The 27,023-nt window shown below is 35.6% G+C and overlaps 1 protein-coding gene across 3 annotated transcripts in view; it reads left to right on the forward strand.

Annotated features, from left to right (window-relative positions):
- Positions 1–27,023, forward strand: part of LOC131045463 (uncharacterized) — a 285,469-nt gene that overhangs the window by 29,238 nt on the left and 229,208 nt on the right. For all 3 annotated transcript variants that reach the window (XM_059218424.1, XM_059218422.1, XM_059218423.1), the window contains exons 6-13: positions 13,026–13,166; positions 13,288–13,445; positions 13,656–13,821; positions 13,929–14,027; positions 16,344–16,421; positions 16,515–16,574; positions 16,684–16,841; positions 17,177–17,378. In XM_059218424.1, coding sequence (XP_059074407.1) covers positions 13,026–13,166; positions 13,288–13,445; positions 13,656–13,821; positions 13,929–14,027; positions 16,344–16,421; positions 16,515–16,574; positions 16,684–16,841; positions 17,177–17,378 — 1,062 coding nt within the window. The remainder of the gene's footprint in view (positions 1–13,025; positions 13,167–13,287; positions 13,446–13,655; positions 13,822–13,928; positions 14,028–16,343; positions 16,422–16,514; positions 16,575–16,683; positions 16,842–17,176; positions 17,379–27,023) is intronic.

A 27,023-nucleotide genomic window follows, 5' to 3' on the forward strand; every position in this document is an offset into this window, starting at 1 on the left:
TACTGTGTTATGTGTATTGCGTTTATTGTTTTATGTTCTTTGTTATCAGTCTGATCATAAAATCAACATGGTATCAGAGCGAGTTCCTTCTATAAAGCCTAACAGCTTGAAGGTAGATCCCGTATCCTTTTTGTAGACTGAGAGATCAGAGCAGTGTCCAGACTTCAAACTAAATTCACACTCCTGTGGCAAGGGTATTTATGAAGTGCTTATAGATGAGAATGGATTCTGAGTGATGGCGAGGGCCAAAGGCCATGCAGCCATCATCAGATGATTTAGTGTGATATAAGTGGATGGTTATGTTGAAAACTAACTTATAAAGAGAAGTATTTTTTGAATTTTTCATGTTATCAATTCATTGGATAGCGAATCATGTATGATAGTCTTAAACTATTGGTAACCTCTCTTGAATGTTTTTAGGACGGAGATTGCATTCTAGGGTGGATGAGCTTGATACATCCTGTGGGAAAGTCACGCAGGCTGAAGAATAAAGATGCAGCTTGCTGCCATGAGACTAAGTTGGTGGCTGAAGATGTTTTCTCGGAAAAAGAAGGCTATAACATTCAAAGGGAGCTTCTTAGGCTCAGAGGGAGCCAATTTGTTTCAGCTTCAGAGGAAGACTCATCTTTTGTGTAATAATTTTCGATCCACCCTCTGCTAGTAGGCATGGTGGTGATGCATTCTTCTCTGGGAGAAGTTTGAGGTGAAAGCCCTCGTTCTACCCTCTGCGAGTAGGCATGGTGGACCCACCCTCTGCGAGTAGGTAATGGTGGGCATCATTGAAGAAATTCCACCCTTTGCAAGTAGGCATGGTGGTCCCACCCTTTGCGAGTAGGTATGGTGGGTATCATGGAAGAAATTCCACCCTCTGCAAGTAGGCATGGTGTTACCACCCTCTACGAGTAGGTATGGTGGGTATCATGGAAGAAATTCCATGATGAGTTCGTTCACCATCTGGGAGTAGCTATGGTGAACGTATCATGTGTTTCATCCATGGGAGTAGCCTCTATGTGACTTAATTATTCATAAAATCCTCTCTAGCTAAGAGGGAGTGTTGAAATATGTAGCTAGAATCGGATTCTAGTTTAAGTTATTTATGTAATCATGGGCGGCATCATGTAATTTGTGTAACTTGTAAAGCATTTAGGTCTGACCCTAAATGGGCGAACCCCTTGTGCAATTATGTAACTTGTAATTAGGGCCGACCTATATGTAACTTGTAATTAAAGGTCTGATCCTATTCTTGGCACCAAAACTACAAGGCCGACTATGATCTATTGGAGGCATTAATTCATATATGTACAAGATGATTTGTGATCATTCTAACATCAATACAAACAGTGAATTTCCTATCTCTGCAATCAGCAAATAACCGAGGGTTCTTGAATCTGTCTAAAGGCTGGTGAACTTGTATTCCAAGCTGAGCGAACATCCTTCAGTGCTACCGAATGAAGTTACAGTGACAGCGATCTGCATTTGAAGGATTGTCAAGGTCATAGCATTTCAGATAAGTCTGCCCTAGCATGGGAATGTTGTAATTGTGCTACTGTGTTTGATTTAATATAAACTGAGATGATTGTTGCTGGGTTTTTCACCTCCAAGAGGGAGGTTCTCCCAGGGTACTACTGTGTTATGTGTATTGCGTTTATTGTTTTATGTTCTTTGTTATCAGTTTGATCATAAAATCAACAATTTTAAGATAGCTTTGTTACTGGTAAATGCTGTATTTTTTTTAATTCTTTTTTTGATACTTGGAGATATATTAATAGCATCTCTTATGGCTTTTAATACTGAAATGTTATTGGAAATTTGGAAGTATCCAATTTTTTGAACCAGTTTTATCCGCTGGATTTTAATGGTTACTGTTTGGATAACTAGATGGTAGTTTAATCATTTTTATCTTTAGGACAAGAATGACTAATATATCGGCTGCAGCCAATTTATCTCCTGTTTTGAAGTTGCTGTTCCTGCAGCTTATGCTTTCACTATAGATATTACAGATCTCACAGATAATCCAAACCAGTAATATGTACAATCCAATGGCCAAAGTTTGATGAGGTCTAGCCTCTTTCTCCTCTGGGAGTGCATGTTCTCTTCCCAAAACCTTCTCTGACCCCCCAAATTCACATCCTTTTATGATTGCTGTGTCTAATGCATTTAGCATAAAGCTACACTATCAGATAGCATTTACTGTAATGGAAATCACAGAAACAGCATAGAGAACATGGGAATAATCAAACCTGTATGTTATTGGTAGTTATCAAGATTGATTGTTTGGTATAGAGACAAGTCAATCCAGAGTGTCCCTACCTTGACAGATATTGTATTTGAATGAGCATGTACTTATGGTACTTGGTTAACATAACCACCAACAACCAACCCAAAGTTGTTACACCAGTACCCAATGCCGACAAGGATTAAAGCATAATGATGCCGGCTAACAAAAACAATACATTCATTTATATTCGTGGTCTACGCTATCCCCCATTTTAAACAAGTCAGATTCCCTTCTGACAGTAATAACAACAAAAGGTACACGTGAAGTAGGAGGAAGGGATGAAGAAGATGTTCTCAAGGTATGGAAGCTCCAATCCACGGTGTTCCTGGACAGGTTGCCCATTTTGCCTCAAGCTGCTTTAGTTTTAAAAAAAATTCATACAGCTAAAGTGTTTGTTGCTGCAACTGTTTTGCTGCCACATGTTCTCATTGTTGAAATGTTGTCATTGATGTCATTATGGCAAGGGTTGATGTGAGAGAATTGGAGACAAACAGCTATGAAGACTGATCATTGTTGAAGACATTTATACTTGCTGATCAATAAGAAAAGCAGCAATCTAAAATAATAACTATTCATAAATCTGATTCATAAATCTTAACGCACAGTGATATACTATGGATAGCGATCTGATTATACAATGATCACTATTAAAGAGGCCGAAATTTGTTCTATCTTCCAAAACAACGGTTAACTAAGAAACATTAATCAAAAGGAAAAGGTGCGACTCTAACTAACTCTTGGTCAAAGCTAATAAAAAGGAATACTATCTGTTAGCACCTCACAAAATGACATATTATTTCTTCACATTGCCTCCCAAATCTTGAAAATTTTCCCACTAATGTGCATATAAGCCTTATAATTTTCCCACTATTGTCCATTAACCCCACATATCTATTTTACACATTGTATCTATTTACACATTGTGGTTCAGTATGTTCCCTAGCATAAAGTTACCAGAACCAAATGTTTGGAATAATGAGAAATCCTCAAAAGAACACAACAAATGGAATATCTCATATATGGCGGGAAATTCAAATTCAAAATGGTCCATTTTATTATGTCGAATAGACATCCCCCTTGTCTCTACAAAACAAAAATATGAATCACCAAGGAAGTAGACCCTTCGCCATCTAAGACAGTGGTGACATTTCACCAAGACTCCTTTCTTGTTACACCAAAAAAAGACTACATTGATGAAGCACCGAAAGTCGATAGGATGAAAATCATGTCTTGCCGAAAGGCCATGTCACAACGAATAACAATTTATTGGAGAGACACCTTCTATGTCTCACCGAAATGCAAATATTGGTAAGACACCGAAAGTCTGCCAGAGCAAAAGGGATCCTGCCGACAAGCAGTCTTACCGAAAATGATTTATCGAGATAGGTTTTATGTCTTACCGAAATGTTAATTTCGGTATGACAACGAAAGACTAGCAAAGGAAAAAGGCGTCTCATCAAAGTGTTAAGTCATACTGAAGTGGAAAGCATAATTGGTCATCACTGAGACTTAACTTATCTCCAAAACACTCAAAAGATCTCATCAAAATGTACTCTCATCGATGAACTTTGGTAGCCACGAGTTTGTTGCAGGCGAACTTGTTTGACAGAGCCGTTTGCAGAAATGTTTTCTCAGGGAATACCACAGCCACATGATATTTGATGAAAAGGCTTCTAAAACTCTGAACAAATGCAATCTGCAGGTGTAAAGCACAACCCACAACCTCTGTTAACATTCTTCCTGGACCTTCAGAACATAACGGAGGAGCATTTTTGTTGTTTCAAATTCTTGACTGAACATGCATACAAAATATGAAATCATGGGCAATGCTCATGAGTGGTTCAACAGAATACCTATAAAACGACAAATCATGAAATGCTTTGAAGATGAAATTAGTGATTTTAAATGGAATTGGTGAAATGACATTTGAATCCTCTTGTAACCAGCGGATATGAATCTGCGTTATGCGAATAGAGAATAACAATGGGTACTTTGACTCCAATGATGGGATAAGTGGCAGATTTGGGCATGTGTTGGATACAAATTTTATTAAGTGGAGTGCAGATTTGAACACCATGGGAGCATAATACAAAAACAATCTATTGAAAGGCTTTTAGATCTTTTCAAGCAAACGAAATTGACAGGTTTAAGGCCAAACTCAACAAGCCGTTGCTAGCATCAGCATATCAAAGGCTGATTTATGACAGATATTAAATATGGAAATGCTCTAGTATGTGCGGTCAAGAAAGCATAATGAGTGATGGTCTCTGTCAGATATTGCAAGGTAGAGATGCTACGGCAAACATGTATACAAAGTGTGAAATCACAGGTGTTGCACGTGAACTGTTTCCAAGAAGAGGGAAATTATTTTGATGGCCTGGTTGGCTATGTGTTCGAATGATTTTGTTTGCTTCTATGATTGTATGACATAAGAAGTTACAAGTTAATAAAGTAATTAGTTATGTTTTTAGCTTTTCGTTTTCTGGGAAGGGCAATTGAATAGTTGCAACCGAATGTCAACAGTTGTAAACAATCTGAAAGGCTCTGTTGTGTCTATAAAAGGGAAATCAGGATTGTGAACAAAAGGAGGATTTGAGATTTAGAACTAAAAGATCAACTAGAGGGAGTAAATTTTAACATACCATTCTTCAATAAAGACTTAAGTATAAAACTTCCTGATATTGTGCAAAGAATACAATTCAATGTTCTCTAATTTGGTTTCACCTATTATATTGGCAAAAGTAGCCAAGGTTGTTTGAGAACTCCTATATGTCATGTTTTTCGTATTATATTAAGTTGAGTATCAAGGGTATTTCAAATTGATCAAAGAGCTTTTAGTATCTCTGTATGATTTGTGGGCTTGGTTCTCTCAAGGAGAGATTAAATTCATGTCGACAAGTCATTGTAATAAGGATAAAATCATTGATGTATAAGGACTTGAACAATTGACAGATTCATGCAAGGTGTGGATGTAAGAATTGTCTAACAGAGGGGTAGAAAGCCGATAAAGGAGCAGAGATTTGACTCTCTTGCCCAATGGATGGAAGGCACTGATCATATTTCATTTCAAAACAATTAAAATACTTTCAGTTTTCATTTTCATGTTATAGGAGTAGGATTAGGGTTTAGATTAGAACCAGTTATCTCAAACCTTCATGCCAGTTTGAGATAAATCAACGAAGTAATCAAAGATATTGCAATTTGATAATCTGCTCAATAGCAGAGAAGGTACACCCGCCTTGGTCTAGTAGAGCCAGAAGTACAGGGAATAGTAACCATATTGGTTCATTCCGTTCGTTGGCCAGAAGCGATTGTTGAACCTGAGCATAAGGCTTGGCATACCTTTAGGGTTTGGCAACCTGCAATTTTGAGCTCCAACACTATCATTAATAGAAAATGTATTAAAGATGTTTTATGACAAGAAGAGACCACTTAATTATGTTTTGACTATGGATAAGGGAGACCAATGAGAGGCAATGACAAATGAAGGAACAACGCTATTGTAATATAGCAGAGAATTATAAAAGCAGTGATAATATATAAATATTAAAGTCGGCGATGGTGAAGAATGTGCAGTTTATAATTTGCAGCGTTTCACTATATTATGCAACGAACTAGTTATATGTCAAGAGGTGCAATTTCATATGATTAGCAATAAACAAAAATAATATTTTAAAAGTGGTGTGGTCTACAAGACAGCAAGCGATTCGTATTATGTCCTGTAAAACACAAAATCTATTTTGTCTTATCCAAAGAAAAGACAAACTTACATTTCTCTTATTCAAAAGACAAGCCAGGGATCAAGGAAAAGTAATAATTATTAGTAGTTAATGAAAAAAGGTGTGATTCCATAATTAAATACAACATATGGCTTGTTTTGGAGTAATTAAAGAAGTCTGGCAATGTATTTGTTTGTGCAAAGGCTACGACCAGTTTTAATGAAAAAGTATGAGTTTCTAAGAGACGCCTCCATTCATGAAAAGGTGCAATAAGGTATATAAGTAAATAGAGTTTGAGGAATATGATATATGTGAAGTGTGAGTGCGGTGGCTACATAGAAGAAAAGGCTGATCAGATTTGTGAAGAAGAACTGTGCAGATCTATGAAGTTTTTATGAGCAGACCCTGAGTAGATCACTGCAGTCCCTTCAAGCCTAATGTATTAGCAGATTTTGAAGGCTACATTTTGGAGCAGAGAGTTAATGCAAATCCTGAAGACATTTAGAGAAACCATCTAAAAGCAGATTTATGATCAGACTTAAAAGCAGATTTGAAAAGGAAATTGTACTAGTTTGAAGAAGAGAGTTAGAATTTGAATGAGGGGTTGGTGCCTCTAAAGTTGTGAAACCATTATTTATATAAAGCAATTTTATTGCAATGCCCCCACTTTGAAATAGAATTTAATAATAAATAATAATAAAATTAAAATAATAAAAATTAAATTAAAATATAAAATAATATAATTAATTAAAAATTAATTAAGTTAATGAAAGGTCAAGAGACATGGAAGGAAAAGTTGTGACTCCCTCAACAATGAGATATAAAAGGGAGAGGAGAACCTCATTTGAGAGGGGGACAATTTGAAAATCAGAAGTGCAGATCTGATTTAAATAGGAAGTGCAGATCTGATTATGAAAGGTTATGTTCCTTTCAAAAGGCAGAAATAATGAAGAGTTGCACTCTTTCAAGGGGTGCTAATGGTGAAAGGGTGTGTCCCTTGCCAAAGGGCATACACGATGAAGAGGTGTGACCTCTCCCTCACATTGAGAGATATAAAGGAAAGGAATCAAAAGGATCCAGTTAGATCACCATTGATCAGATCAGATCAGAACTGTTATTGAATTACAGGCAGTAACATTTGTGTTCTTGGTGGTATGCATGGGATGTGCTAAATATGTATGCTTAATATATGAAGCCTGATAACGTTGTTATGCAGAATTTAGTATATAGACTGCAATATGTATGACAGTCATATTTAATTTCATATATATTCGTAATACATGAGAAGTTATTATACTTGTAGTCTAAATCATGTTATTACTGTCAATATTTAAGAAGATGGGAATGAGATGTTCCAAAGAGGGGCAGTCTAAATCCAAGCAATAGGTTAAGTCCCAAGATAGGGTGGGGATCAGCGACCCATAAAGCCTTGAGGGTATAGACCCAAGATAGGTAAGGGCTTGGATCTGTAAGCTTTGAGGGAACCTATTGTATTTGGTCTCTAGGCGCTTTGGTAAACATACATAGATCCTTCTCCTTAAAGCTGAAGTAGTAACAAGGTCTAATATCTATATTAAGAAACTATGAATAATGAAATTAATCTTCTAATGAGGAAAATAAATAAGCACTTGTTAATAACTAATAAATTGAAGAATATCAATGAATGGCTTCATGATTAGTCTCTCAATCAATTTTAGTATATTGAAATAGATTAATTATGGTTAAGACAAGCCTAAACCTAGTAGGGGTCATTACATTTATTGCCGTGGTTTTCTCCCTTTTAGGGTTTCCACGTATGTATTGTGCTCTTATATTCATTGCATTCAAATAGTTGTTATGCTTGTGGCTAATAAAGTTAAAGTTTGAAAAATTAATTGTTATACTGATTCACTCCCCACTCAGCATAACTGTGTGCTCAATACCCATTCGCATCTGTTTGAATTATTGAACTTTGTTGTTTTCTTCTATGGCTTACTAATTGGATACCACTAATTTACCTTTGAAATCAATAACCTTCTTTGGCTCTGTTTGTCTATCCTGAGTTTGTTTTATTGGGGGAGCTATTTTTGGAAACTGGTTTGTTTATCTTCTCACACACACCTCAATTCTGCAACACCCTTGAGAGCAATGCTTTTCTCTTCCACCATCTAATGTTGTTGACCCATTGGTGATTTGCTCAACAAATCCTGGAATCTTAATGTTGTTCAATGATGCGTAGAGATTGTGACACCTTTTGCATAAGAGAAGCAATGGCGTGGGGAGTTGGAGGGGCAGCCACTTTGCATTTATCTTAGTTATGTAATTATTTGGCCAATGTCGGTTGAGATAGTTCTGAGTGAGTTCCATGTGGCATTCTTCTTGCATTAAGTTTTGCATGTGGGATGTGTTAGAGTAGTAGGACATCCCCTAATTAATTATTTTTATTAGGTCCTTATTACTTTATTCGCTTAAGCTAAACTTAGGAGTGCTTTTTTCTTTTTTTAGGTTAGGCTAATAATAGCTTGTTGTCTCATTCATTATGATTGTGAGACTTGGCACTAGCTTATTTAATCTTCTTCTCGGGTTTAGTCTAGGGTTGCATTCATGCTTTCTATAAGGATTCATACATTCACTTGTAATCGTAATCTTTTGTGTATCAATACAATTCTCATGTTTTTGAGCAAATCTATCTTGCTTGATATACATTTGTGACAGGTGTTTTGCTTGCAGGTGATTCATGGGCTTGTGGGGTTTAAAAAATAAATCCAACATGGTATCAAAGCTCCAGATCTTTTAAGTTCTTGTCCAAGAGCAATTTCTCATGCCCTGAGGGAATATTCCCAATATATTCTGCTAATGTCATGCTGATGTTAGCATGATGTCAGCCATATGGCCTGCCAATTAGGCCCCTCCAAGCCCTCAAATCTTTTTGACATACACAGTTAAATGGCCGTAACTTTTGCGTATGAGGTCAAAATTGGGCAAACAAGATATTGTTGGAAAGCTGGTTCTGAGCTTGATCCAATGGTGTTGCTGATTTTTTTTTTTTTCAGATTCTGATCTTGTTTTTTGCTACAGGCCTTTTGAGTTAGATCTTTTTTGCATTTTCAGGGTCATATGTTGCTCATCTGGACTTCATTTTGTGTGAAGGAGTAGGCATTGGAAAGCTGATTTTGTGCTCTACCCTGATTTGCCACTTTTTTTTCCAGATTTTGTACTAGGTACTCGAAGAATTTTGTTGCCCCCATCCAATCTGCACAACCAAACAAGCAGAAGGAACCATGTGGACAGACACAAGACCACTGCTAGAAGCAAACAGAGTAGTATGTCTCATTATTTTGGTTTTACCACCAAGTGGATATTAATGCAAGGAGGAAAGCATCGACAAAGGATAAGAAACAAAGAAACATTTTTATTGTTAATACCTGAGACATCAAAAGCTGCATAGTAATTCATTTGCTAAGAGAGATTATTGATTCAAGAGAAACAATGATGTGTATCGCCAAAGAACCGATTATGGTCAAATGATCATCAATAATCATTATTGATTTGGATGAAGCCTAATTAGTTTGATCACCTTAATCGTATGTGCTATGATTGTCTACAATGACATCAATTAAAAGTAATGATTTCTATATTCTTTAAAGAATGGCGATAAAGCTAAAGGTAAGATGTCAAAATATTGAAGAGAATATAAAGCCTTTGAATGGAATACCATCCTTATCATGATGCTAATCTATTTATAATGAAGCCTCCATCAATTATAAAGTAGCAACAGCAAGTAAACAAATGTAATTGCTGCCAATGGGTATATGACTAACACTATTCATGATGCCAAAGGGAGAGTATTATTGGCTACTAACTAATCATGGATTAATTATCCAATGGGTATTATGAAGAATCTTATAAGAATGGTGCGATTAATAAAGGTGGTGACCCACATTCATACCCCTTCATAACTTATAAAAGGGAGATTGCATCATCAATGAGAATCATCGAACCTTACTTGTTTATTTCTTATATCCAGTTTGGATTGCTCTATTAGAGCAATTAACTTTTGGCATAAATTGGTGGCATATAATCCAAGATTGCTATCAGGAACAGCCCATCCATTGCACATTTATAAAGTTCAGATCAGAGACAACAATATCATCGCTATAAGCGATAGTGAAAGTCAATTTGCATATTTATAAGGATAGATCAGGAGCAGAAAGATATATCATCACTATAGGCGATGTAAGCAGACTTTAGCCTATTCCTTAGTGTCATATCAGAGATAGCTATCAGCAATATTGATTGCACACTTCATATTGTTATAGCAGAAGTGCAGATCAGATATATAGCCAAGATCATCTTGCATAAATCCCATCGATATATCAGATATAGGAGTGTTACTCTATCATATTGATAAGTATTATCATATAACATCATCTTATAAGTGGTATCGATTGTAAATTCTAAACATTTAAAAGCAGGTCCTTATATATCATTTTTATACTAAGTGGTATCAATGTTTTTTGTTGAGTCTTCTATTGGAAAGAAGTGTCTGGGAATTGAATTTTTATAGAAAGAAGTGTCTTGCAATTGATTTGTGAGTTGATAGTCCTTAATTCTTTACATAAGGGGACATTACAAGAACTAATTTGTAGTTATTTATTGCTTTTGTCATTTCTTAGCTTTGAAAGTTACAAAAGGGTTGGTTTTTCTTGTTGTGCGGTTAGAATCACCATCTTTTAGATCTTCATACTGCCCTAGCCTTACCTAATCTGAAACCCAATTCGAATGGTGGAACCCTCTACTAAGAAATGTACACCCCATAGCTATCATAGTTGGAAAGCTTATATGATCAGATTGCTTTAGTATAGGGGTTTATGGTCTTGTTTAGATGAGAACCAACTAGGTATAACCTGAGTCTTTGAGAGATTATAGCGTAGGAACTAGATAGACACATTTATGGGTTTGATTGCGTTGCATGTTTTAGACAGTTTCCTGTTTCATATATATTTTGGTGACACTCCATGAGCTATGTGGCTCAAATTTTAGAATCTTTTTGGGTGTATTTATGAGTTCCGTGCACTTCAGCTTGAGTCATATTTGAGATCTTTGGTAGCTGATTCGTTCTTTTCTATTGAGAATTACTTGGAGAAATTCAAATTCATCAGATCACTTCTACAGGTTTGTAATAGCATATTGGACAATTAACACAGCAGGGCAGCATTTAAGGAACAGGTTTAAGATCTGAAACACGAACAATAGGTCCCAAGCCCAAGGTTTAGTTTGAAGAAAATGGCAAGGATGGCTTAATGTTCTGCATAAGGCAGCAGCATGACTTGAAAACTCTGCCTAAGTCAACTTTGGCACACATTTGAATTAGTTAAGCTACATAAATTTCTGCCCAGGTTATAAGAGATGGTTAAGCTGGGTGTGGTGTGCGTTGAAATTGGCAAAACCATCCAAAAGCTTTGTCCAGCATTTGACTTGGCATAAATGGTAGATATCTCTGCCTAGGCATAAGAAAAGTGGCTACATTGCATGAAAGTTCCACTAGCACATTTTGAAAGTGGCTTTACCACTTGAGTTTTATCCTTACGGTAGCATGGCACACTATTTTTGCCCATGATTTAATAGTTTGTTGAAGTTATTGTGGTTTCTTGCCTAGCGGTTAAACACTTAATATCTCTGCTGGCATATTTTTGACATGGTTTAACCTCCATCCAATGTGTAAAAGCCAGCCAAAGCAACTAAGAATTCTGCCTATGTTTGGTTTCCCAATGGATTTCTTCTAGAAGTGCACTTTCATGATAAGTTGGCCAGATTTTCTCAAGAAAACGTGGATCCTGAAATCAGTTGGCCTTAAAAGCTATTCTAAAGCATACAAATACTCAAAAAAATGCCTATAAATGTGGGTTGTTTACCACTGCAATCAAACTAATTCATCTTTGGCATTCACAACAGAGGTTTTGTAATTTTTTCTTTCTTTTCTGCTGTAGTGTAAGCAGTTTTCCACCACCTTGTGGGAACTGTCAAAGTGCAGCAGTGCTGAAGGTCATTAGGAGCATTCAGTTGTTTCTAGCAGCTTTCATCTTTAATTCTGCCTCTTTTAGATTCTTTATTTGTGCTACATAGTTCTAGACCAAGTTTGCAAGCATTAAGCTGGCTGTTTTCACTTTTTTTGTTGATCCAAAACCCAGGGGCAGCATAGGAGATGATCTTCGAGAGATAGAGAATGTGAAATGAAAAATCGCATGACCATGCTCATGTTCTGCACCTAAGTCTAAATTGACACGGTCATTTAAAATCTTCACTAATCCTGGCATTAATCACATATGGACATTGTTTTACATGGCAACACTACACCTTAGTTCCGCCTAGCATGTTGATAGTTGGATTAAGTGGCTCATATTTCTACTTGACGTATGTGTAGGAAATCTCCACCTTGGCATAAGTGGGTTAATATTTCGATTGTGTTCTATTTGAAATGGCGGAGTGCCTATTTTTAGGCCATTTTGATTAGTCATAATTTTATTATTTGTTTAGATTAGATACGCTCTAAAGCTTCTTTCTTTCCAGCTTTTCAACAGCTTCTAAGCATTTTTCTTTGAAGCTCGCTTTTGGGGATAAAATAAAACTATTTTAAGTCCCAACGATTGGGTATCTGTAACTTATATATTAGTGGTTTGAGCATATAACTGAAAGAATGATGCTTGATGCTATGCTTATGATGCTTGGTTGTATGCTCATGATGCTCGATGTTAAGTGCTTATGCTTGATGCTGTGCTTATAATTTGACAAGAACTAGTATAATATTATCTGGGGAAAGTGCTATAGTACCTGGAGTTGTGTTTGGTTTTGAATACTTAAATTTTTTTAAGAACTATAGTACTATTTGTCTTTGAATGATGCTTTTCCAAATAATTTCGTACTTAAAATTAATGTAATATTTATGTCAGCTATCTGATGCAAGAATGGATTATATCTTCAGAAAATTAATAATAGAGGTGATTATTAGGCAAATATTTCATACGAGAAAATAATGTTACTGCTTTCAGGATCTTCAATATGTGGACATGTGGGCTGAGGAGACATTGATTGAAGAAAATTTGATTTTGGACATCTTATTCCTTCTCTACTATGAACCATTTTGCATTTGTACGGTTGATAGATTTAAAAAGTTACTTTCCATGTTCAAGGTAAAAATTTTATTATCCATTTTGTCTCATTGGTATCCTGTATATGCCTAGAGAATGCTTATTTTTGCAATGAAAATTCCTTCTGCCATCTCTCTCATGAGGAAACACACTTCATCTGCAGGAAATCATAACTGGTTGCAGCAATATTGGGAAACTGGCTGTAACACAGGTTGCTCAAAAGTATGCACAGGTTGTGAAATACCAGGTTATTCTAATTGTCATTGAAGCATTGAACTTTGAAAATCTTCTTCATATGGTCTATGAAGGAGTTCCATTCAGGTGGGTCTGGATTCAGTAATGGGTCTGTTTAGCGTTTTATGTCCTTGAAGAAAGAATTTGTTATAAGAACTTGATCTTTATGTATCTGAAATTTATATGATTTAGTTATTTCCATTTCAGTATGCTGGTTCTTCTAATGCAATTTTAGATTTACAAATAACCTGTTACTGAAAAATCTGGAAACAACTCTTTGATTGAATGGTTTTACAGCCAAGGTTCTCATGCATTTTCACTTGGGGACTTGCAAGAAATTGATGATTTAATTTCAGATATTATTTCATCAGAAGCTCCTGAAGTAGGTCCTATAATGTTTGCGTGGGCTATTTTCATTTGTCTTGTGTCAATGCTTACAAAAACAGAAAACCAAACAAGAGTGGCAAGTAGACTTTCTATTGCTCTTCACTTCTAACTGTTCTTGTCTTTTTCATTCTATAATGATGCTTGCAAGATGTTCAGAAAAGTTATGTTTTGTAAAACCTTCAGGAAATTGATCATTCGGCTTACATTCGTCAAGCTTATGAAAGGGGAGCACCTAATACTATTCTACTAATGCTTCAAAGTGAAATTTTTGAAGACTTAAATGTAGGTTATTTTTATTGCCTTTTCATGATCCTTTGCATCAGGAATTTATAATTTGTTTCCTGCTAAATAGATATTTTTGGCTTTTTAAGTTTTCAGTTTGAAACTAGAACTTTAATCAGCAAATTTTCTATCTGAGTTGCTCAAGCATGTTCACTAATCTATAACTGGAAAACGTTTCATTCATCTATTTAAATACATAAAGCCTTAAATGATAGTTTGGTTGTATGTTGAATAATATGAAAAATTCAACATTCGTGTTTATGATGAACAATTCATTTAAGTTACTAGACGAGATATCTGGCATTTCTGTTAAGAGAGCATGTGTTACATAAGTTAGAACAAAAACAAATTCTCCCATCAAGGGTATCATTTCATGTAGCATAGATACTATATGATGTGGGAAGTCTCTGCCAATAAATGAAATTATTTTATTTGTGTTTGCTAAAATATAGCATAAATGAAGAAATTTATTGCTTAGGATTAATTCTCGATGATTGTGACATTTTAATCTTGTTGTCTCTTGCGAATTTTCTCATTAATTAGTCATGTAATCTGTAGGAATCGTCATTGGCACTTTTCAGCTATATTTGCACTTGTAAGTTACTAAATTGAATATTTTAGCCCATGGGTGGTGTCATTTCATCATTTGAGCTGTTTTACTGTGACCTGAGGCAAGATATGAATTTTGAATTTCTCATTTGACAATCCTCCCGTAGGTCAATAACCTACCAGCTGTTATAGTATTTGGTACTCGTGGCTCAGTTAATATATGCATTCCGTGCAAAACAATCTCAAAAATCATACTGTTACTTCCTCCATTGGCTATGCACCATGAAAAGAGACCTCAACAGTGACTTCAGTTCTTGAATTTTATAAAGACAAAATAGTTCATGCATATTTAAATTTATCACAAGTGATATTATCAGCTGCCCAACCTAGCAGTTGTGTTTTGTCGCAGTCATTCAAATCAGTTCTGTTGCCACAATTATGATGACATGGATTCTCTAGACTCTTTATGATCTACTTCGATGGTGACATTAATTGAAATTCCCTCTTCTGACTGCTGGTGCACTGCATGAGCTTGTATTTGTTTGCTTGAGTAGAATTGCCCATTTGTAGGCACTGGATGAAAGCATTGTTTCTGGCATGTGCAGTTTGTATTTGTTCAAAGAAATCACATCTGAGCTTTGCTATTTTCAGTGGAGAATGAATTTTCACACCTCTAGCTTCAAATTATAGCGTTTTGGCTTCCAATCTCAGTTTCTGTGCTGCTAACACTGCAATCTGCCTACCAAGATGCCTGTTGGTATTATTCATCATTTTTATCTTGTTCTTCAAATGCAAAATATTAAAGTGTTTCCAGGAATCACAAACCTTTTTTGCAGTTATTTTCACTTTCCTACACCATCTTATAATTTCAAAGCAGTATTCTTTACATTTTTGCTGCTTGAAACAAGCTCAATTTTCACTGTGTATGCCGTCTCAAGCATTCTGAAATTGTTACAGATCCCACAATGTCAATCCATCATGCTGATTTTGTGCCCCTCTTTATGGTTGTGGCTCTATCATCCCCAAAACTATGTCTGGGACGTCTCCCAATGTCATGCAACTCTTGATGGCAATATACATTCTTTTGTCATCCTTCATTCAATGACAGCTAGGTGATGCATGTGTTATGCGTCTGCTTACCATCATGCCCATCTAGCTATTTGATTTAACCACTTCATGCTAACATCTCTTCTTTTGTTTTGCTACTTATGTTGGATCTTTCCTAATTTTGTGATTTGCAATTCATAACATTTTATTTACACTTTCCCTGTTTGTTTGTCATGATTTTTCAAGAGGTAAAGACAAACTACCTTATGTGTAAGCTCTCCTTGAATGATTGAGATGTGTGAATGTGCCTATGCTTCTATTGTTGGAGTGTAGCTTTATGCAATAGAAAATGGACCACACTTTGAGCTTGAATCAAAGGATGTTTGGTCAGCAGAATACATAGATTATGTTGATTTTATTTTTGCATCAAGAATGGAGATGGACTCCCATGTTATGAGTTGGTGGTGATGCCAAAGTGTTGGAGTTTGGAAATGCTTGCGTTGATGATAATTTTTCTTGCATTTTGACTGTTCAGCTTAAAATGTGTTATTTGTTGTGAATGAGAAATTAACTAATGCTCTTTCTAATAACGTGTAATTTTTTTTGTGTCAGAATAACAAATGTATACAATTTTAAGACAATTCTCCCACAGAAGTCTCAAACATAGTTTTTAATTTTCATTACGAATACTGTTTATACTAAGAAGTTGTTTGTGCACAGGATCAAGTTGTTGGATACAAGAGCGTGTTAAAAACACTAATTTCTGCATTCATTGCAGCATATGATATAGCTAACCAGGCATGGAAATATTCTTGTACTCATTTTTACTTCAATTTACATGTTTGTAAGTTGAATAGCTAAGACCGCTTTTTAAAAATTGTTTGACTGCAGATGGATGATAACATTGTTAAGTTTCTTTTGGATTTGTTATGCGAAATATTTTCTGGCCAGGTTTGATTGAAATATTTTTGAACTTCTTGTTGGATTATTCAAATCGATTGTAATGCTGTTGATTATATATTCTGGGCAAAAAGATTAATAAGTTCAATTGACATGCCAGGAATCCCTTTGCTTAGAATTTTGGGATCGAGAGAGTGTGATTGATGGGCCAATTCGAAGTCTGCTTTTCACATTTAGGGACAATTTTCCATATCAGACTTTGCCTATGATTCGCATGCTGTCTTCATTATGTGAAGGAACCTGGCCTGCTGAATGTGTGTGAGTTTCATAATTATAAATAACTTTTTTGTTTCTGCAAACTACATCTTTTGGAGATAGATGACAATCTTTTGTTATCTGCTATTTTAGTAGAAACATCCAGTTTGTCGATGCTCAGCGATGTTTGAATTTACTTGAATTTTTGGCAATAGTCTTTTCTGTAATGATTTGCATTGTCAGTTTCTTAATACTGACGCTTTTGCAATTGTCTTAAATTGTTGGAGTTTGACTTTGAAGCCTATCTTTGTTATTTTTCTATATTTGGTTTTTGATCCATTACATAAAATTATTTCAGATCAACAGCAGATAATTATGACCTTGTCTTTTGGTTGCAGATTTGACTTTTTATATAGATTGTCAAAAATAACCTGCTTATTCCAGAGGAGAGGTTTCTCTTATGTAAACAATGATTTACAAACAGTGCAAGCACATATTTCCTTGCAAGTTCCTGGAGCATCTGGATTGGTTATACCTGCTGGGACATTTGGATGTGTCATGAAGACAGTAGATGAAGATGTGATTCTTGTTCGTTGGGAGGTATACTGAGTATTTGTTGACAGATGGTTTAATTTATGAGTTTTAAAATGCACGTGTTTTCTGTTTACTGATTGTGCATCAATACTTACTAGATCTTGTTATGCTGCTTATTATACTGTTTTGTATATGGTAAAAGTTCTTACTGCAGTGTAATGCCCATTCTCAAGCTTAGTCAGCAGATGCGACTGTTAGGCTGTTTCAGACTACCCGTAGGGTGATTGGTGGTGGTTAGGGGACTCTTGTGATCTTGGAGAGGCCGGATTTAGTTGTTTTTGACGATGTTAAGTTCCATTGATGTCTAAGATTTGCTATGATGCTTTCGAAAGCTTTTTTGTCCTCCTGGGTTCTTCACATTTCTTGTTGAATGTGCTTTTTTTATTAAGTTTCTGAGTTGGTATAGATCTTCATCCACCGCCTCATTTTCATCTTGACATGTTTGGTTTTGATCTTCGATGCTCTGGCAGTACTTTCCGTAAGTCGGATGGAAGTATTTTAATTATACACCAAATTATTAATGTTAATGTTTGTTATTTCACTTACTGTTATAATTTTTATAAAGTAACATTATTTCCCCCTAAAGTGAACACCTAGGGAAGGGGACAAACACATGGGCCTATTGTTAGTGTGAATAGGATTCTTTAGCCTTCTAGTTCTTCATTAGCTAGTTCACCACAATAGCTCTCTTCACACTTAGTTAAGCTTACTTGGGGACTTTCTCACTTTATCCCACATTGGTTGTGTTTTTAGTGTCTTGGGTGGTAAGTGCTATATATACTCATCCATCCCTCTCATATGGGTATCTCATTTTCATTGTACGCTTTGCATTCTCTGAGTTGTATGCAGTTTATTTGGCTCATTTCTGATTTATTACTTTGCTCTCCTTCATTCATTCACATTCTTGGGTTGAAATCTCACACCTATTTTATATTTCAAGAAAGGTGTTTGGGTTGGAAATGTTTTCTTTATTTTTATTTTAAATTCAAGTTGGATTATTTTCCATCCAACAATATAAAAGGAGGTCTTGGGCTCTCATTTCAATTATGCATAGGAGTAAACATAACAGGATGTTGTTGGATTGAGTTGAAGGGTTCTTGCAAGAATCGATCAAGGATGAAATTTCTCATTGATTACTGATTTCGGATCTGAGAGATGGTCCCTAGCTGGTTGCAGTGATTTCACACAGGAATCACTTTTGTTTTCACAATCTTTTTGCAGTTCAAAGTTTCAAAAAAGAAAATTTTCATGGTTTTTTGATATGCACATTTGGAAATTTTGGCATCAACTTTCACTGTTTTTTGGGTGTGCTTTAAGTTGTTTCTTGTTAGCCATTGTTGGGTGGTACCAATGCTTTGAGCTGGTTGTACTATCCTTGTTTGCTGAGAAAGAGTGTTGAATGATTCGAAAAAATCATCTGTGATTTGAATGCAGGGGTTTGTCAGGGGTGGGTGATTGACTTTGGAGTGTTTTTGTAGCTGTTAGCCATTTATTCATAATTCGACAGGACCATATCTTTGCATAGGGTTTCTTAGAGAGTGGTGTAATATGCTACCCCGAAGTGTCACCCAATTTTTGCCCCTTCTTCTTCATACTCAGTTGGTAAGGTAATTTGACAAACAGTTTGCTTGTTCTGAGTAATACAATCAGCAGTCTGAAATAATTTTTGCAAAATTAAGAAATCAATATGCTCAAAATTATTCTTTTGACAGTCTAAAAAATACTTCCAGCAACGTCTTCTTTGGTATTAGCAATTACATACTCAGTTTGTTGATTAATCTGGAAATTTCTTAATAGCAGACCACAAGAATATTTGGACCAAACTGCCAATACAAGAAACTGTTGTGTGTTATGCACAACCCACCCCTGTTCCAGGGGACCCCCTGTCGTTTTTTGAAGTCTGCCTGATAAAATGAGAGAGAAGCTTCACCTGCTGCTAATGCCTTTCCAATCGCCGGCGCAATCCCAAACAAAGGCCGAAATATACTCACAGGGTCAGAGGAGAAGTCATGTAATATAAACAAAGGGCCCAAATTTCATCTAAGAAGAGGGCAAATTTAGGGCAAAGCCTAAACTTGCTCATTCTCTCCCCCAAAATGTGAATCAAGAGTCGCGCGAATTCCTCAGAATGCCAAAGTTTGCAAAAACAAACAAAATCGCTCATTTTGAGCAAATGCCCCGAATTGTAAAGGGCATTACAACTTAAATGCAAACAAAGAAAATTGTGCAAAAGAGTCAAAATTTCCGAAACGAAGAGCAATGAGCATTCAAAACAAAGTTCGGCATTTTTTGTTGTTTTGTAGTCGCGCGATTTGCCCCCAAAACCCGAGTTTCATTTACCCTAGAAGAGCCAAGTCTTGCAGAGGGCGAGTAGGGTAGAATCGTGCATTTTCCTTCATTGGGCCGAAAAACTTATAAGATCAAAGTCGTGCAATTCACCCTATTTACCCGAAAAAGTGAAAAGGAGGGGTAAATTCTCATAAAGAGCCCCTAAGGCCGAAAAGGCTTCAACAAATCATATTCACGTGAAATCTCCAAAAGAGCCGAAAAGGAGGTAAAGCGCACAAAAAGAAGAATAAGCCGAAAATGATCAATGGATTCAAATCGCGCGTAATGACTCATTATGCCGAAAATTATAAAGTCCAAGTTCACAAAATCGGCTCATAGGCCAAAAAACTTAAAAGTTAGCAAAAAGGTTCATTTAGCCGAAATTACATAAAAGCCTAAGGTTCGCATGATAAGCCCATGAGCCGAAAGTGAGAAAGGAAGATTGAAGTTCGCTCAATTTGCCTTAGTAAGGCCGAAAATCAAACATCAAGTTTGTGCATTTTGGACGATTAGGTCGAGTTTGCTTAGCGTAAGAAAATCACGCATTTTGAAAGGTGTCGAGTTTCAGTGCAAAGTCGTTTTAAGTTGTGCATTTTGGAGTCAATATTGTCGAAGTTTCCAAAGTGGACGAGGTTAGGCACTTAAAATTAAAAAAAATCAAAATTGCACTTTTAAGTGAAATGGCCAAGGTTTTCAACGTGTGACAAAGGGATGTTTAAAACAAATCTTGACGTATTTGTCTAGAAGTCGCATTTTAATCCTAGAAGCCTAATTTAAAAGAGGGGATTCGAGATTTGTTTGAAAGTGGATATTTTTTCCCTTTGAGCCTTGAAAATTTTAATATTTGTTAAATAAATTTATTGAATTTTTCAAAATAATTAATGCAAAGTGAAATTGATTGTTTGTAGATTACGTTTGATGACATCGAAAGAGCTAAAGTGACGACATAAAACGTAAAGTGAAGCCTTGATCGCAATCAACGTCGGAAGAGGAGCGCAGGACCAAGGCGACAACCCCAAGCGTTGCCAATGAAGAACGCACCACAAAGCGTGAAACGAAGTACGAGGAAACGCGCCATCACCAGACCACAAGTTGAAATCCACCAACGAAATTGAAAACCAAGAACACATAATGCTACAAAATATGCATTCTTAGAAAAATACACTGCTGGAATTAATTCCAGAAAATCAGTTTGAAAAACTGAATTGTTTTACTGTAAAGGACTCCCCGTGGGTCCCACCCAATGAATTCAAAGGGAGGGGACATAGGTCAGTTATGTCTAACTACCGGATAGACCTGGATTGATAACAAATAGTGGTTGACAGTTGAGAATATGGTTGGGGGGGATAACTGAGAATTGAATAGGCATGGGTTAAAATGGCTAGGTTCTAGAAGGCAGATTGCAGCTGTTGGATGCAGTCAATCCTGGCCATTGATTCAAATTGTAAAATCTATAAAAGGCAGAGGCCTTTCTCTTGTAAAGAGTTTGATTATTAGATGTTAGTTAGATTTTTTAGAGTTAGATTCCAGTTAGATAGTTAGAGTTTTTGTAGAAGGTTAAATTTTTGTAGTAGCATAGAAATGCTGCAGAAATTGTTGTAATAGCAGCTAAAATCAATATAATGGACATTGATTTGGTGTTTATCATCTTGGTTTTATCCTGTTTGCATGGTTTCCTTCAATAGATTAGATAGATCCTTTTGGGTGTGCAGGTATTTGATGGATTCGGGTTCATACCATTGGGGATATGCTGATTGTGTATCCCTGTGTATGGTTAGTCTGAGCCATTAAAATTGTGTTTAGTTCAATTGCAAGGTACTCATTGAGAACATTCTATTTTGGGTTAGCCCGATGAGGTCGTAGCAATATGATTTTATCCACGTCAACATAAACCTCTTCACTGCAACTTGAAGATGAATTTTTAAGTTCTCAAAAAATAAACTTCCCAAAATGCATGCATGAACCGCTTGTTTTGATCCGCATCCTTATGCCTCAATTTCAAATCCACAAAAAAACAAAAAATATGAGTTTCAAACCCTAATCAATCTTCATTAAAGAATCCTTTAAAATGCTTTTTCCAAAATAAGATTTGTCCACAAATTTCCCTTATTTTGTGCTCCAATCCCTAGCAGTTGTCGACTTGCAAATAAATAATATTTCTAGCTCCTCAATGCAAAATATTGTCAAAACCTCTAGAGAGATTTCCAATTGAAACCTCCAGCAACTTGATAATGGAGCACAATGGTGAATTCTAGATGAAGCCACACTAAAGATGGATTTGGATTTCCGTCCAAACCACTGAGAAACTCCAATGGTTTTCGTCCTCAGATTTCCTGCATTGAAAGCCAAGCTCCTAAAATTCTCAAAGAAAAAAATAAAATAAACCAAGTATGTCTCAAATGAGCTCCCAAGTGCCTTTTTATAATTCTTTCATACCAATGCCCTAATTAGGGTTTGCACATTTTAAATTCAAAGCGACTTTTAATATTTTATAATTTCCATGTCTCCCAATGCACCATTAAAAGTCACTTTGTAAAATAAGTTTTGTAAAGTCACTTTATTATATTACTTTATAAAATAACTTTATAAAGTCACTTTATCATATTAAATAACGTAAAGTCAAAAATTTAAGGTAACTCTATCATTCAAATGTTATTTAAGATAACATCCATAAAACTCCAGTTGCCATGATGCTATCAACTTTTGCAATAACTGACTATCTAGAAATAACCATCATATTCATTGATCACCTTGTGACTGACTATAAATAGTAAGTATGAATAAAAGTGACCAAAAAGAGCTCTGGAAGCTACACACAAAACAAGCTGGGAGGAGATATTGCATGCTTAAGCTGGGAGGAGATTGAATTAGGACCATGGCGAAATAGTGGTTATTATATAAATAGTAACTGAGATATAGTCAGCCCCTACTCCCAACTAAGCAAACAGTGTCAAAATTGACACTTACTAAAAATAGCGAGTCTCATACCAGCTGCCCAAAAACACCTCGGAAAGTGTTAGACAACTTCAAAACATTCTTTGAGAAACTGGAAACCTATAGGAATAGGCCAACTCTATCAGAACCGAAAGGCGTAAAAATGGGGACATTATGAATGGCTTTGCATATTTTAAATTAAAAGTGACTTTTAATATTTTATAATATCCATGTCTCCCAAGGCACCATTAAAAGTCACTTTATAAAAGAACTCTTATAAAGTCGCTTTATTACATTACTTTATATAATAACTTTGTAAAATCACTTTATTATATTAAATAACGTAAAGTCAAATATTTAATTTAACTTTATTATTTAAACGTCATTTAATATAATATCCATAAAACTCTAGTTGCCATGACATTATTAACTTTTGCAATAATTGACTATCCATAAGTAGTAGTAATGGCAGTTGACCTTATTGATGATGTGCTCGACATTTACTATAAATAATAAGTATGAACAAGATTGTTTGAAATCCCTCCAAAAAGTGTCCGACAACTCCAATAATTGCTCTAAGCTCATTGGCAACAATGCAATCTCGCTTTGTAATTGACCAACCGAGAATGAACAGTACCATGTGAGCTCTTACTATTAATAGCAACGATCAATGGGACCTGCTCAAACTATGAACTGAGCTCATTGGGCAAATAGGAACAATCTTTGAGAACAGGAAACCTTTAAGAGACCTTAGAAATAGGCCAACCCTATTAGGCATGGAAGGCATAAAAATGGGAACATTATAGTCCCCTTTTTGAAATAGGATTTAATAATAAATAATAATAATAAATTAAAATATAATGAACAAAAATTAAATAGAATTAAAATATAATATAATTAAAATTTCAACTAAGCTTAATGAATTGTCAAAAGGCATGAAATGAAGAGTTGTGACTCTCTCAAACATGAGATATAAAAGGGAGTAGATAACTTCATTTGAAAGGGGATATGGAGGTAGGAAGAAAGAATTTAACATGTGAATCAAGGAAGGATTAATGGAAGAAATTAGGAATGAGAAGCAAATAAGGAAGTGACTCTTTCAAAGGGCTGAAAGTACAAAGGGTTGTACTCTTTTAAAGGGTGCTAATTGTGAAAGGTTGTGACTCTTTCAAATGACAGAAATTTTGAAAGGTTGTACTATTTAAAAGGGTGGTAGTTGTAAAAGGTTGTGTCTCTTGCCAAAGGGCAGGCATGATGAAGAGATGTGACCTCTCCTAACATTGGAAGATATAAAAGGAAAAATGTTTTATTTGAGGAAGACATCCAAGGGAGATCAATTGGGAAAATAATTTATTATTCTCAAAAGGCAGCAATGGATGGTGGTGACACAATTCTTATGGAAGGTGGTGCCCCTTTCACCAATAAACTATAAAGGAGAAATCATTCCAAGTATTCAAGGATAACTTATCAATCATGATTCATGGATCCACAGTAGCAATCATCAAGTATCAAATCAAGTAAACAATCAATCAGCCAATCATTCTATCAAATCAACATTCATTCAATCATCATTCACCAATATGTCAAAGCAGCATTCATTACATCATCACTTATCAATCATCTAATCAACAATCACTTAATCATTTATACAAATATCAATCATTCAACAACAATCCATCAATCATCAAATGATATGGAATCATCAATTTTGATTTGGAGAAGAATTCAGAAATAAACCTAAATTTGAAATTGAAAACAGCAGTCTATAATATAAAGTAATTGGTATGCAAATATTATTGTATTAATCTACATATAAATCTGTTAGAAAGGTGCAACAATACTGTTTTTTTCCCAAATAAGTAGTCCACCCTAAGCTGGCTAGTTTGTGGGCCAAGAGGTTGAATTGATTTGGTTGGTCGTTCCATGCTCTTGGGCTTGGTTGTGAGGAACCAATATCTGCACATTCTTGAATTAAGTAGCCCATGCCAAGGTGGTTAGCTTGTGGGCCAAGGGGTCAAATTGACTTGGTTAATCGTTCCTCGCTCTTGGGCTTAATTGTGACGACAATCTCTAGGCATCCTACTAGGCCTTACCATTGATTTTCTACTATGATTGGCTGTTCGAAATATGCTAAGAATTGGATTCAATGCATTCAGGATACTATGTTTTTCAATAGGAATTATTTTTATATGATCATAGATTCATGATAGTAATGCTTGATATTAATTGATTACAACTTTCTCTAAATTGAATTGAAATTATGTAATAGAATACTATTTGTAAATAAATTGGATTGTGGTAATTGTTATTTTGGGCAAAAAAAGGTATATCCCCAAAAGAGGACATTACACTACTAAAGTTGAAAATGGCAACAGGGATAAAATGCATTCAACTAAGTGAGAAAGTCGCACTTGATAGCTGGTAGTGCTAATGTAAAACACTGATTCAAGTGGCGAACACCAAATGAAAAGGTGCCAAGTTTGGAGATGAGCTTTTTAAATTATTTAACATTCTTACCATTCTTATTCATGTTTGAATTTTCAAGTTTATTGACTTTTCCTCCAATTTCAATAGGTTGGGAGTTCCTTTTTGGCTAAGTGGAATTAGAATATATCCTTATATTTCCACTCAGTTATGCACAAGTGGTTGGCTGCAATAAAGCAAAACAATAACGACGTTGATTATAAGCAAGGGGCGTTGAAGAATTTGGATATAACCCTTGAGTGTTGCAACTTGGCTGCATTTGTTTTGGAGCTTGCTAGAGTCATTGTAGATGTTGACGGGGCTCCTACACATGATGAGCTAGTGGGAGTGGCAATGTAGTTGCTTGTGGTTCAAATGATTTTGAACCAATTGGCGAATTAGATGCTTTTAATGGATAACTAAATGCAAATTTTCAATTGTGGTTATTGGTATTTTAACTATCAATTCGCTTTATCACCATCATAGTATTGAGTATCAAATATGTTTTCAGTTTTGTATTTTTTTTTGCAAATTATGTGTATTTCAATACAAACATGTGTGCACGCGCACACACACACATGCACACACACACACGTGCATGCACACACGCACGCACATGCACACACGCACGCAGATGCACACACCCACACCCGCACACATGCACATGCACACACACATACACGTGTGTGTTGTGACCTTTTCACACATAGGCTCATTGCAAACGGGGACCCCCTCTTTCCTACTTTTGGCGTCTTGTTGAAGTGCCCGAGTCTCGAATTGAAGTGTGATCATGCCTATTAGGGTTTTGAGTTTTGAATGGGATCAAATGCGTGTAAAATGTTAAATGTCTAGGTGATCCTAATTTTGTCTAAGTGTAGACTTTTGAGTGTGATTGAGTTTAAAGTGTCTTAAGTTGGTGATATTTTTGTGCCTAAGCATCAAGAGGTCCTTTAGGGGGTAATTTCTTGCTCCTAGGAGGTAATTCAAGTCAAGTCTGCACTTTATCCCGATGAAATCCCTATTTTCTCGCTCAGATTTTGATAAATTTTGCTAACTCTTGATGCGTTATGATAGAATTTGAAGTGTCCAAATGTTTTTGAGCGGAGAAATCATTAAATTCCAAATGAAAATCCATTTTTTAGAGGTCTAATGGTCAAAAATCCGATAGGGGGTGTTTTTCCCCTAGCTTTTAAGTGTATTTTCGATGGACCTTGTTTCTCCACCACTCAAAATCATTATAGTGGGCAATTTTCCACCAAGAGGCTAAAATTTTGACTTTGTTGGGAATATTCTTGATAACCCATGTTTTTCCCTTGGAATGTAGATGAATTTGATCTGGATGAAATTTCCTATCTAGATGAAGGTCGATTTTCCCCAAGTCAATTATGATCAAGTTTGATGGATTTTTATGTGATAATTGTCTTGATAGGTGGCGAATTTCCCAAAGTGTGATTTATGATGAATTTTTTGATCTGGATAATCATCCAGATGGGGATTGATTTTCCCCCAGAATGGATTTTTGGACTTAGTGAGGAAAATGAAGTATTTTTTGGAGTCTAGATGAGAATCAATTTTCCCCTAGTGATATTTTTGACGAGTTATGATGAATTTTGATCTGGAATTTTATCCCAAAGGAGGCCGATTTTCCCCCAAGAGGCAATTAAGGCCATTAGTGATGATTTTTCATATGGATTTTTATTTAGATATGGAGCGATTTTCCCCCAGGTGGCCAAATTTGATGAAAATGGATTAAATTTAATGCAAGTGGGCCCAAATTTAATTGTTTTGCATTTGACAATGATTATTTAATAATCAAAAACAATTATTTAGTGATTTGCAACAATTATTAAACATTAAATATTTTCTTAAAGCAAATCGATTTCCCAGGCAAGTTTAAAAGGCAAAATTTTATCCCACATTGCTTGT

This window comes from Cryptomeria japonica, chromosome 3, assembly GCF_030272615.1.
Source record: "Cryptomeria japonica chromosome 3, Sugi_1.0, whole genome shotgun sequence".
NCBI lineage: Eukaryota > Viridiplantae > Streptophyta > Pinopsida > Cupressales > Cupressaceae > Cryptomeria > Cryptomeria japonica.